The sequence below is a fragment of the Bufo bufo genome, chromosome 8, assembly GCF_905171765.1.
Source record: "Bufo bufo chromosome 8, aBufBuf1.1, whole genome shotgun sequence".
Classification (NCBI taxonomy): domain Eukaryota; kingdom Metazoa; phylum Chordata; class Amphibia; order Anura; family Bufonidae; genus Bufo; species Bufo bufo.
Window position 1 is genome coordinate 106,320,740 of NC_053396.1, and position 12,264 is coordinate 106,333,003.

At 41.0% G+C, this 12,264-nt stretch overlaps 1 protein-coding gene across 1 annotated transcript in view; it reads right to left on the reverse strand.

Moving 5' to 3' along the window:
- The window catches only part of LOC120977993 (vascular endothelial growth factor receptor kdr-like), a 207,603-nt gene that overhangs the window by 64,061 nt on the left and 131,278 nt on the right, over window positions 1–12,264 (reverse strand). The window contains exons 10-12 of the mRNA XM_040406207.1: window positions 10,741–10,891; window positions 8,109–8,229; window positions 3,430–3,541 (exon numbers count right to left, since the gene is read on the reverse strand). Of these exons, the coding sequence (XP_040262141.1) occupies window positions 3,430–3,541; window positions 8,109–8,229; window positions 10,741–10,891 (384 nt within the window). The remainder of the gene's footprint in view (window positions 1–3,429; window positions 3,542–8,108; window positions 8,230–10,740; window positions 10,892–12,264) is intronic.

Sequence of the window (12,264 nt, forward strand, 5' to 3'; positions counted from 1 at the left end):
TCGAGCACAGCAGTTGCTTCCACTGTTATATTAAGGAGTGGGTCATGTTGTTTGCCACCAGGTGGGCTCCTAAATACAGAGAGTGTCAGATCTAGCTGTGGTCAACGTTTTACAAGAGGCACCACAACTGTAATGGTATACCAGAAACTGCACAAGTGATCCCATCACGTTCCATATGGTGATCTTTTCAACACAGTAGGTGGCAACATTCAGTAAACCCTATACCACATCCCTTATTCTCTAGGTAAACACTTACAATGCATTTTGGATAATCTACTGTGTGTTCTTAAAGGGAACCTGTCACCAGTTTTATGGTGTCCTAACTAAGGGCAACATAAATAAGTGACTGATTCTCTTAGCAAAATGCTGGGTCACTTTCTTTAATTGACCCAGTCAATCTGCCAACATCTTGTATTGAAAAGCTCCAGCTGATAATGATGAGTCATGAATATTCATGAGCTCCTGACTCTCCCCGCCCACCTGCTGCTGAATTCACAGTTTGTTTCCATATGAACCAGCAGCAGGTGGGCACGGGAGTGGCTATAGCTCTGAATTAAATATACGCTGGACTCAATGACATCACGCCGGACTCAAATCAGCTCATTAGCATGCGGCATGCGGCATCTTTGTGTATATATTATGAGATAATCATCTGTCACACCAGTAAGTGAATACATCTAAGGTACTTTTTAGTAGTTAATGATTGTATATAATTAGTTAGATTATAATCAAATATCCACATGACAGGTTCCCTTTAAGTTTACTGCAGAAGATCTTTTATTGAAAGGCATAAAATGAAAGATGGTAGAGCTGCCACTTTGAAATAAGACAGACATCAGAGAGCAGAACAGATTCTCTGTGGAGAAGTGTTTGGCTATTTGAAAACCACAAGAGAAAATTCTTTAGGGGTTTATTCATTACAGCTGTTTAAGGTTGACGTGTATGTACAAGGAGGTTACATTTCTGAATCAGCATAACAGTGTGTTCAAGGTGTGATCTTGTCCAAGCTAAACTGTTCTCAGTACATGTAATAGGATTATTAATTCTGCCTCTTAAAAAGTCTGTCAGCAGTTTGAGCCCTGAAAACTGCTGACAGCACTCTGTAGGTGACAGGAAAGGCAGAGCAAACATACCCAGAGAGATGGTCATGCAGACTGCATGACTAAAATATGAATGTTTTCATCCCACCTTACCATGACTGCAAGTGCCCAGGAGGCGGTCCTTTCATGTTCAGTGTCCTGACTTCTCTGCACTGAACGCTTCCCAGACTCTTCCATCTGCTTTGAGTGACAACTCTGGCATCCACTCGAGTACCACTCGAGCTGTCATTTAGAGTAGAGGGAATTGTCCAGGAGGTCTCAGAGAGTCTAAGGAACTCAACTTGAAAGGACCACATACTGGGCATATGCAGTCATATGCAGTGAGATGAAAACATCAATTTCTCTACCATGCAACCTGCATGATCATCTCTCTAGTTTTGCCTGCACCACTCTCCCCATCATATAGAGTGCTGTAAGCAGTTTTGAGGACTGATAACTGCTGACAGCCTCCCTTTAATAAGAATATCCAGAGTCAACAAATAAACAAATACCTGCTGACTAATGTTTCTGTTGGAAGAGGTAATATGATCATTTCAAAACCTGTTCTTTGCAGAAGAAGTTTGCCTCTCTATGTACAAGTATAATCAAGAGTTAAGCCAACCATACACATTAGATAAACATTGGTTTTAGTGGCACTGACCATTCAAAATGTCAAATGAGATGAGACTAGTTTCACATTAGGGCTAAAATGTTTCGGCAGGATGTTCTGGCAGAGGAACAGCCTGATGGAGTTCATCACATCCAGCATAGCCAGAAGCTGCTGGAGCTCCGCCCAGCCCCATTGACCATAATAGGACCTAGCAGGAATCTGACCTATTTCCAGCATTAATGCCGACATTCGGCCAGACAAATATGGCTGCAAGCACTAATGCCCGAAACAAGCTGGATCACCACTGGGTCTCATTATAGTCAATGGGCTTCACATTTTTTTTGCTCTAGGGGAGATAATCTACCATGAGAGCAGTCTCGCTATGACTTTCTGCCCTCTAGCTACAGACAATAATTGTATAATTATCTGAGTTTGGTGTGTATGTGTATGAGGAAGTCAGGATGGATAGGCTTTTAACTGAACAAGCATTAAGCCAACAGCTATCTAATGTGTATGGCCAGCCTCAGTGGCAAACCAAACACACTAAAATAGTACCCAGGATAAGTACTGGCCATACTAGAGTACCAGGCTCTGACAATACAGTATGCCCAAAACAGGCAGAAGACAACCATCTAAGTTGAATGGCCAGCCTACGTGACAAACCAGACACACTAAGATAGTACACAGGATAGGTACTGGCCTACTAGAGTACCAGGCTCTGACAATATAGCAGGCCAAAAACAGGCAGAAGATGATTTTGGAGCCAGTCGCTTGCCTCCAGGGTCTATTTAGTTTGAGCTGATTAACTAATAGCCTATGTGATCTTATTGGCGACATGTCTTGTGTGTGTAATAACAGGGATTTATGATGTAATTTAAATTGGACGTGCTCTTATATGGAGCCAAAGGTAGGCTCTCATAAAAATGTTGTACCTGCTAAACTTCAGTACGAAGCCATTGGCTGACAAAAGACTAACTTGAACAAAACACTAATGGCAAATCTAGATTAACCTAAGCCCTTGTTTGTCTATAGTTTAACATATAAAGCTGTAATAAACTATAAAGATAGAGAAACCTGCATCCATATATAATGTGGTTTTGCCTGTAAGAATGTTTACCTATGTAAGGCTAAGTTCACATGTGTGTTGGGAATTCCATTTTAAAATTCTGATGAACCAGTCATATGATGGACACCAACAGCACCTCGAGGCCCCCCGTGACTGTCTGGTGTCTGGAAAAAACACACTGCAGACTTTAGACTCAGATGTGAACAGAGTCTTACACTTCCATATAAAACAACTGCTCTCAATTTTGCATAGATTAAGCTACGGTTTGGTCCTTATGTTACGTGTCTCTATGACTGCTTTGTCCTGAGCAAGATCTCAGTATTTTGCAGTGTTATACAGTACGCCCTTACAAAGCAATGACACAGAAAAGGTATCCTTATTGCAGCAGGGTCCCAAACTTAAAGTACAAACTTTTACATAAAGTTTGTAACGTGGCTGCAGCAGGGATACAACCTCTGTGTTCAATGTACAGTATTGGTAACCCATACACTGCTCAGGAGAAGAGTGACCTATGTAGAGACCTGAATTCTGCTGTAGTCTTTACATGCAGCAGCACTCACACAACAAATTGGGAAAGACATTATTCATCACTAAGATGGCTAGATAAAACACCAAGATCCTGGAAAGGGAAGAAAAAAAAAATGCAGTACTAATAGAATAATGTAAATAGTCACCTGATAGAATTAAATGCATTGATCTTTCATCCATTCCTGCTTTGTTAGATGCCTTGCAGAAAATAATTCCAGACTGGTTGCTGTTCCGTGAGGTTGTCAGACTGCTCACAATCTGTAAAGCATAAAAAAATGTTGACTGGCCAAGCGACCACTCCATTTATTGACCAACAATAACAATCCCTTTCAAGGATATTCCATGGCCCTCTCTCCACTGAGACTGGTAGCGGTCTAAGCTCCTCTGCTAATCTTCTGTGATATTTTGATATGTCTGTTCTCTTGATAGGTCTAGATAAAGATGCCCACAGAACAGCATTACATTGATTGATGTAATGTGTGATGATCTGATTGAGTCACTACAGGGGGTTCTCTGGTCACAGTGATGGTCTGACTGAAAAAAGTTGAAGGTGTTCTCCGGAACTACAAAAATATGATGTCACGACCATGGTCATGGTCGTGACTCCTTGGGAGCCGCATGCATTTGCCCGCGGTCTGGTATTGTTGTCAACCACAGGTGAGGGCTAGTATCTTGCCTCACGTGTGGTTGCCGCTGGCAACTTGTGGTTGTTGGGCAGTGGAGCAGCCTGAGCTGCTTGCTGGGCGGCTCGCTGTCCATGCATGCGGTTGTCTTTGGCAACGTGTAGTTTTGTGTATGCACTTTGTCTGTTTGTTGTGCACGAGGTTATGTTTCTATGCACTGTGACACCTCCCTTCACTTACGGTTGTCCGTGGCAACGTCTGGTGTTGTGCGCATGTGGTGGCAGTGTCTCGGCCTGCTGGCTGTTCCTCAGGACATGGTTGCCACGCATGCCGTTGCTGGCGGTAACAGGTGAGTGTGTTTATGTGCTTTTCCCTTTAAGTGGCTTCACTACCCTGCCTGGTGTAGGAAGGGTTAACTCCCTTCTTTCTGTGTGAACACTGGGTGTGTCTGAGTGTGGGTGTGGCTACTTTGGGCTATAAAGCCTTTCTGGAGACCAGACTCTGGGGGGTACTTCAGCCATGGTCTGCTGGAGTCATCCTCCTACTTTATACCATCTGCCAGTGAGGGCCACCCTTGTGGTCATAAATGTTGTTATGTGATGTTAAGTTTATGTTTATGTGGTGTCTGTTATTATTGCAGCTATGGTTCTGGATTCCTGTGTGTTTGTGTGCTGTGTCCTTTTATGTCTGTGTGTGGACTTCAGCACTTGTGTCCAGGGATCCAGTCAGTGTGTCTGTGGCAGGTAGGGGTGGAAGTCTTTCACTCTCCTGCCATATCCATAGTCTGTTTATGTTTATATCCCCTTGCAGCTCGGCCAGTTTAGACTCCTGTTTCTCCGCATCCAGGAGGAACAGGTGGTCTACCCAGCTCCTAGTTCAGGGATCGGCGGAGGGTGAGTAGGGATCCGAGGTTCCGGAGCATGAGCCCTCCTACCATCAAGGTTGGCTCATGCAGCTAGGAGTCAGGGTCAGATTAGGGATGCGTTAGGAGGTGACCTGCTCCATAATTCTGTTGTTTCTGGCCTAGTAGCTTCCAAACATCTTCTGGCATCGCACGGCTGAGGGTTTCCCCATCCTCAGCCATGACATATGACTGCTTTCTCCCAAAAACAGCACCAAAAATGTCCACAATTTGTGTGTGGTATTGCAACTTGGCCCCATTGAAGTGAATGGGGCTAGGCAGTAATACCACACATAACCTGTTGACAGGCATGGTGCTATTTTTTGGAAGAGAGCAGCTGTCTTTTTCTAGTCCTGGAGAACCCCTTTAAGTTAGGCTGATTGGGGTGCTAAAAGCTTAAAAAACGAAGAAGTTAAAAAGCTAGGACAGGAGGTAGAATACACGGAGTGACTTTAAAAATTGTATCCAGAAAACCATCCACCTGTTTTTAAGGATAAAGCATTACATAGAATATTCACATACAGTGGTGCTTAAAAATGTGCAAAGGAAAAACCTAGACCTTGGACCCTTAATCCCTGAGACAGGCAGACCTGCCAGAGAGAAACTAACTGAGAGACTACCCCTGAGAGAAAAATAGCCTGAAAATTGGACAGACGTTTTAGAACCATCAAGACCATGCTGGAAAGACAGTAAGGTAACAAATGTTTATGGCAAAGGACTTTACTGCTTGTGGAAAAGGTGTATTGATTCAGCGCCTACCACACTTTGCATTTAAATCTGAGATCTCCACCCTGCAGCCTGGGCATTACAGAAATTATTGATGAGAATGAAATAGCATGCCCGTGGTTATTTGGGAAGATTGCTAGCATTTGCAGAGAGAGAGAGAGAGTGAAGATTACTACCATTAATACCAGTGCTACTGCACATGCACAACTATTGTGTAAAGCCAACTCTGTGATTTACCTCAGAACTGTGCCTTTTGCTCAACTCACATGATGTAGTTAGTAAAGAGAGACTGTATTTGTTCCAACCAAACTGGCCTGGTCATTGACTCCACATCCATCCACTGGCCTCTATCATCTAGGCCTCCTGCCTTGCACCTCAGCACCACATACATCTAAAGGCGCCACAGTCACCATCTAGCAGGGTGTGCCCCAAGGGGAAGAAGGGTTGCGCCCCTCCAATCAGTGCATGGCCCCAGGAAGCGCAGGAGTGAGGACAGCCACCGAGAACCACCACCACTCTTATCGGTGCCACAACTACCACTTCACTCTTCCTGACTCTCCTGCTGCAGGTCACTGCGCATGCAGCAAAACAATGACCCTAATGACAAAAGTCGTTCTACCAAGGAATGGTTAAAGAAGAATAAGGTGAAAGTTTTAGAAAGGACAAGTCAAATTCCTGACTTTAATCCAATAGAAATGTTCTAGAAGGACCTGAAGTGAGCAATTAATAGGAGAAAAACCACCAACATAACAGAGTTGAAGCTCTTTTGTATGGAGAAATAGGCAAAAATTCCTCCAAGCTGATTTGCCCGACTAATAATTACTAGAAATGTTTAGTTACAGTTATTGCTGCACAAGGGGGTCATACCAGATACTGAAAGCAAAAGTTCACATACTTTTGCCACTTGCAGACACGTGAAACTGGATCATTTTCCTCAATAAATAATAAATGTCCAAGTCTGATAATAATTTCATCATCTTTACTTTGTGTGAAAATCTGATGTATTTTTAGGTCAAAATCATGCAGAAGTATAGAAAATTCTGAAGGGTTCAAAAATGGTCAAGCACCGTATGTGATACAAAAATGGAAGTGTCCCTTTAAATGGAAACTGTTCTCCATTGTGAGCTAAATTTTTCCGATGATTTAAGCTAATATCCAATTTCCGTTTCTACAAGATGCTGAAAGAAAACCAGCCATTGCATTATACAGATATTTCCACACATGGTCCTCAGCTGTGACATCTCTCACTTCACATACACTGTATGCCATACATTTTCCAGATTTTTTTTAAATTAAATTCTATCCTTGTAAGCCAGAGGAGACTGCTCTTGAGCACCACATTTCTGCTATAAAAACATTTAAAAAAAGGAATTGCCAATGGAAAACCTGAGTTGGATGCTGGTGTACCAGGTAGTCTACAGTACAATGGCCAATATAGTTGCTAAGACCTAAGGCAAAACAACTAATTAGGGAATGGAAGATTCACAATTAAGACCAAGGTCACACTCCCTAATTGGAGCATAAATGGTATGTTTGGAATGTTCTCCAAGATAGAGTCTGCTCCTCTATACATTTGTTCCTTTAGTCTTTCCAATGTCTGCGGGTGACATTGTTGCTTTAGCTGCTATTGGGTACAATATTACTCCCAACATGCAAAAATATAAAAATGTCATAGCAATGCAATATTACTTCAAGGCATGGAAGAATCAAGAAACTGAGTTAAAGTTGGTTAGGGACTAAAATTATGTACTGTCATCATAAAGAGTCTGCCCATTAGACCAGATGTTCAAGACCAAAGCCAAACAAAAATGACTATCCTCACCAAACCGCCAAAACATATTCTTACATCAAAAGAAATACAGTACCCTTGGTTCCCAAAAATGCCACACGTGTCTCAAAAAATCACACAACTGATAAATATAGTGAACTCCAACAGCGACAGGTCTGAGGACTTCTTTACACCCGTTTTGAATTGAATCATGTGTGTAACAGTTAAAAAAGTGATAGAAGGCTGATCTTTTTCTTTCCAATAATCAATTGATAAAGGAGGAGTTGAAGCATGTGACTTGACATCACAATAATTACTAGTCTCAACAGATAAGGGTGCATTCACATGACCATATGTATTTTGCAGTCCCCAAAACATGGATCCGCAAAATACGGATGACACCCGCGTGATGTCTGTGTTGCATCCGTTCTTTTTGTGGACCCATTGACTTAAATGGGTCTGTGGTGCACATTTGTGGCCAAGAATAAAACATATTCTATCTCTTGCAGAACAAACATATGGATACGGAAAGCACACAAAAGCACACTGAAGGCATCTGCTTTCCACATCCATATGTCCATCATTCAAAATATAGAACGTCTTATTCCACACAAAAAACGGATGCAACATGGACATCATCCATATTTTTTGGACTGCAAAATATATATGGTCGTGTGAATGCACCCATACACAAAGGCATATTATACTACATATACATGTAGTTTAGCACCTCTGTTGACTGTTACTGTTAGCAGGAAAGTCACTTCTTCTCAAGAACACTAGGGGTTCAGGAAAGCCTATATGTACCTTATTTTTCTCTTCAGATATCACTTGAACTTCTTCAATAAGTGATCTTCTTTCACTATCTTTTCTTTCTATTTCATCCGAAAAAATAAGAATCCTTTTCACCCTGGCATCCACTTCACACCTAACAAAGGAAATAATAACAGCATTTAAAGATTATACTGTGTGAACCTATGCACACACATACAGTATAGCTGGGAATCCCTCTAGAGGTACCATAGGTAGATATATATCAAGCCTATTTGCCCCATTTTTCATGTTGATTGCTCTCAGGGGGTACGTTTCTTCTTCCAGAGATGTTAGCTGGTGTAAGGAGTCTTAAAATGCCCTTGAGAAGCCCATAAACCTTCAATAGCTTCTCTCACCTAAAATCTTCAGAAAAAGGCAAGTTCGTTTGAGTATAGGTCTTTACAGACAATACTTCCTGGGAAAATGTATGTAAAAAAGCTCTCCCCCAGAGGGAACAAACTAGTCCCTCTTATGTCACCAATAGCTAGCTACCCTGGAAATCAATGTCCAACCCATTAAGAGCCTTGAAACATGACTTAGCATATAAATCATGGCAGCTTCTCTTCCAAAAGGAAGACAGACCATCTGTAGACAGATGTTGCCAGTACAGAGCAGTGTCCTGGTCAAAGGCCTCTCATCCATCCAACCAGCATCCTGTACTCTCAGGGAGCATTGCCTATAAGATTCACCATAACACAGATCCATTACTTTAATAGCAGTGAGTCTTTGTAAAACTCTGCCACAAGGTGTTGTGATGGTTGATCTACTGAACAAGTTTGAGAATGGCCTGGATGCTTTTTTGAAGTTATATCATATTATGGGTGCTAGATTTCTGGAGATGGGACATTGATGCAGGTATTTATTTTGATTACCATATGTGCAGTTGAGATAGACTTGGGCAATTGGTGACCACCTCATAGGGGTTATAGGGTTGGACTCGATAGAACTGTGTCTTTTTTTAACTTGTAACTATATAATTCTGGTTTGGATGATATCCAAAGTCATATTTCCAAGACTGTTAAATGGGGGGAGCATTGAACGTCAGGGTAGCTATGTAGCTATAGCTGACATTGAGAGACAGTTGTCTTTCTTCTGGAGGAGAGCTTATTTATATATCATTGTGAAAGAACATGTTTATTTTTATAAGGCTAATTACTGCAATTACTTATAAGAATATACAGCATACTGAATGCCATATAGTAAATATTATCTGGTAGGCTAATAGGAGTTAAATGCAAAATCCATATATTCAGGATCAATTACTTTGTGATCGATATGCAATTGACATGGGCAAAAAGATTATATATCAGATCTTTTAATTGTGAATTCTGTAATCAATTATCTAGTTTCTTAAGGAAGTGTCTCTCTTGCTATCATGTGTATGATCTATAAATGTCCAACAGACAATAGACTTTTTTTTTTACTACGGTTATCGTCTTGACTTTGAAGTCTTTTCCTGGAAATACACTAGGAAAACATCGGATGGGGGAGACAACTGCTCGTCAAGAGTCTTTGATAGTTTCATTAGACTTTGTGACAATCTGCATGTCCTTCATTAGACTCAAAATCGGAAAAGCACCAATAGCTGGTCCGACATTTAGAGTTTGTAAGTACAAGTTAGGGATTTAAGAGGAAGCTAAATATATCAGCATTTGGCTAAAAAGAACAATAGGCTCAATCTGAATGTCCTTCTGGGCTTAAAAAGAGACAGAGAGAAGAAGCGGAAACCAGGCAAGAACAGGAAATAAAGCCATGCGTCATATTACTCAGAAGTCCTAGTAGGATTTCTGTAAGTAAAAGATAAGACTGTTTTAATCACAAGCATAACCTTACCTTACTATACAAATGGCAGGTCATAGACTGTGTAATCTTTCATTCTAGATACACATATACACCCTCTATCCTTATGTGTGCTAATTATGTGAAGATTCCTGTGATTCCCACAGCCCCATCATAGTAAATGCAATGATGGAAAGCCAATTAGATAGTATTTATCAATCTGCTATTAACATATAGTGAAATACCTCCAAAGGACAACCTTTCTGAGAAGATCACCCTCTTATCCACACTAGATCTATTGTAAAAGATTTTTCAGCTCCATCCTATATTATGCATACTAAAATCTTCTATGAGAACAACACTCCCCTAAAAGACCACTTTTGGGTGCAATTTTGGGTGGTCATCTCAAAGACATTTCGCTGCAGCTGACAGTTTGCCTCTACATGATACTGACATATTGAAAACATGTATAGAACTCCCTTAGCCCAAATAATAATGTGTAGTTTGTCCAACCATGATGGAAAACTGATCGCCAGCTCTGTACTGGATGTATGCTTTATAAATAGCTCAGGAGGTTTATTGAAGATATCCAGATCATGACCCCCTTGTTGTAAAACAAAGACTAAAAGTTCATTCCATCATAATGTAAGCATTAGTTATAATCAAGATTGAAAAAATGCTTTTCCCATGGGCTTTTTGATTGCAGCCCACATGAAAAAGGAAATGAGGAGAGGCGATTTTTGTTTGCACAAAGACATTTTGACCTGATGTATCCAGTCTGGAATTTCTTTATAACATTCACCTTTTTACCATATTTTTTAAAGCTCTGTAGGGAGATATTACTTACGTTGTTCTTGTATTTGCACATGGCTGCCATTCCCAGGTGAATTTGGGAGGAGGATTTCCATAAGCAGTGCACTGGAAGCGTCGAGGCTCTCCAAGTAGAACTGGTTCCACCCTGTAGAAGTCTGTCTTTTTCTCATAGATAGAAGGCTTGACTAGAAAAAGAACATTGAAATGGTGTTGTTATTTGAATATGAAGGCAACAAGTAAATGTATCCCAGCCTTCATATGGTAACCATTTACGATAAAAAACAAACATTAAAGAAAAATAGAAATAGATAAGTGCGGCAAAAGTGGATGTAAACAAACTATGAAGCGCTCACATTAAATTCCCAAAGTCCAATCTTAATTCCCAACCTGACCAGTATAGCCAAGTTTTAACTATACTAGGCCTTGTATATCCTCTATATACAGTGGGATGCGAAAGTTTGGGCAACCTTGTTAATCGTCATGATTTTCCTGTATAAATCGTTGGTTGTTATGATAAAAAATGTCCGTTAAATATATCATATAGGAGACACACACAGTGATATTTGAGAAATGAAATGAAGTTTATTGGATTTACAGAAAGTGTGCTAAATTGTTTAAACAAAATTAGGCAGGTGCATAAATTTGGGCACTGTTGTCATTTTATTGATTCCAAAACCTTTAGAACTAATTATTGGAACTCAAATTGGCTTGGTAAGCTCAGTGACCCCTGACCTACATACACAGGTGAATCCAATTATGAGAAAGAGTATTTAAGGGGGTCAATTGTAAGTTTCCCATCTCTTTTAATTTTCTCTGAAGAGTAGCAACATGGGGTCTCAAAACAACTCTCAAATGACCTGAAGACAAAGATTGTTCACCATCATGGTTTAGGGGAAGGATACAGAAAGCTGTCTCAGAGATTTCAGCTGTCTGTTTCCACAGTTAGGAATATATTGAGGAAATGGAAGACCACAGGCTCAGTTCAAGTTAAGGCTCGAAGTGGCAGACCAAGAAAAATCTCGGATAGACAGAAGCGACGAATGGTGAGAACAGTCAGAGTCAACCCACAGACCAGCACCAAAGACCTACAACATCATCTTGCTGCAGATAGAGTCACTGTGCATCGTTCAACCATTCGGCGCACTTTACACAAGGAGATGCTGTATGCGAGAGTGATGCAGAGGAAGCCTTTTCTCTGCCCACAGCTCAAAAAGTGCCTCTTGAGGTGGGCTAAAGCACATTTGGACAAGCCAGCTTCATTTTGGAATAAGGTGCTGTGGACTGATGAAACTAAAATTGAGTTATTTGGCCATAACATGGGGCGTTATGCATGGAGGAAAAAGAACACAGCATTCCAAGAAAAACACCTGCTACCTACAGTAAAATATTATGGTGGTTCCATCATGCTGTGGGGCTGTGTGGTCAGTGCAGGGACTGGGAATCTTGTCAAAGTTGAGGGATGCATGGATTCCACTCAGTATCAGCAGATTCTGGAGACCAATGATCAGGAATCAGTGACAAAGCTGAAAATGCGCTGGGGCTGGATCTTTCAACAAGA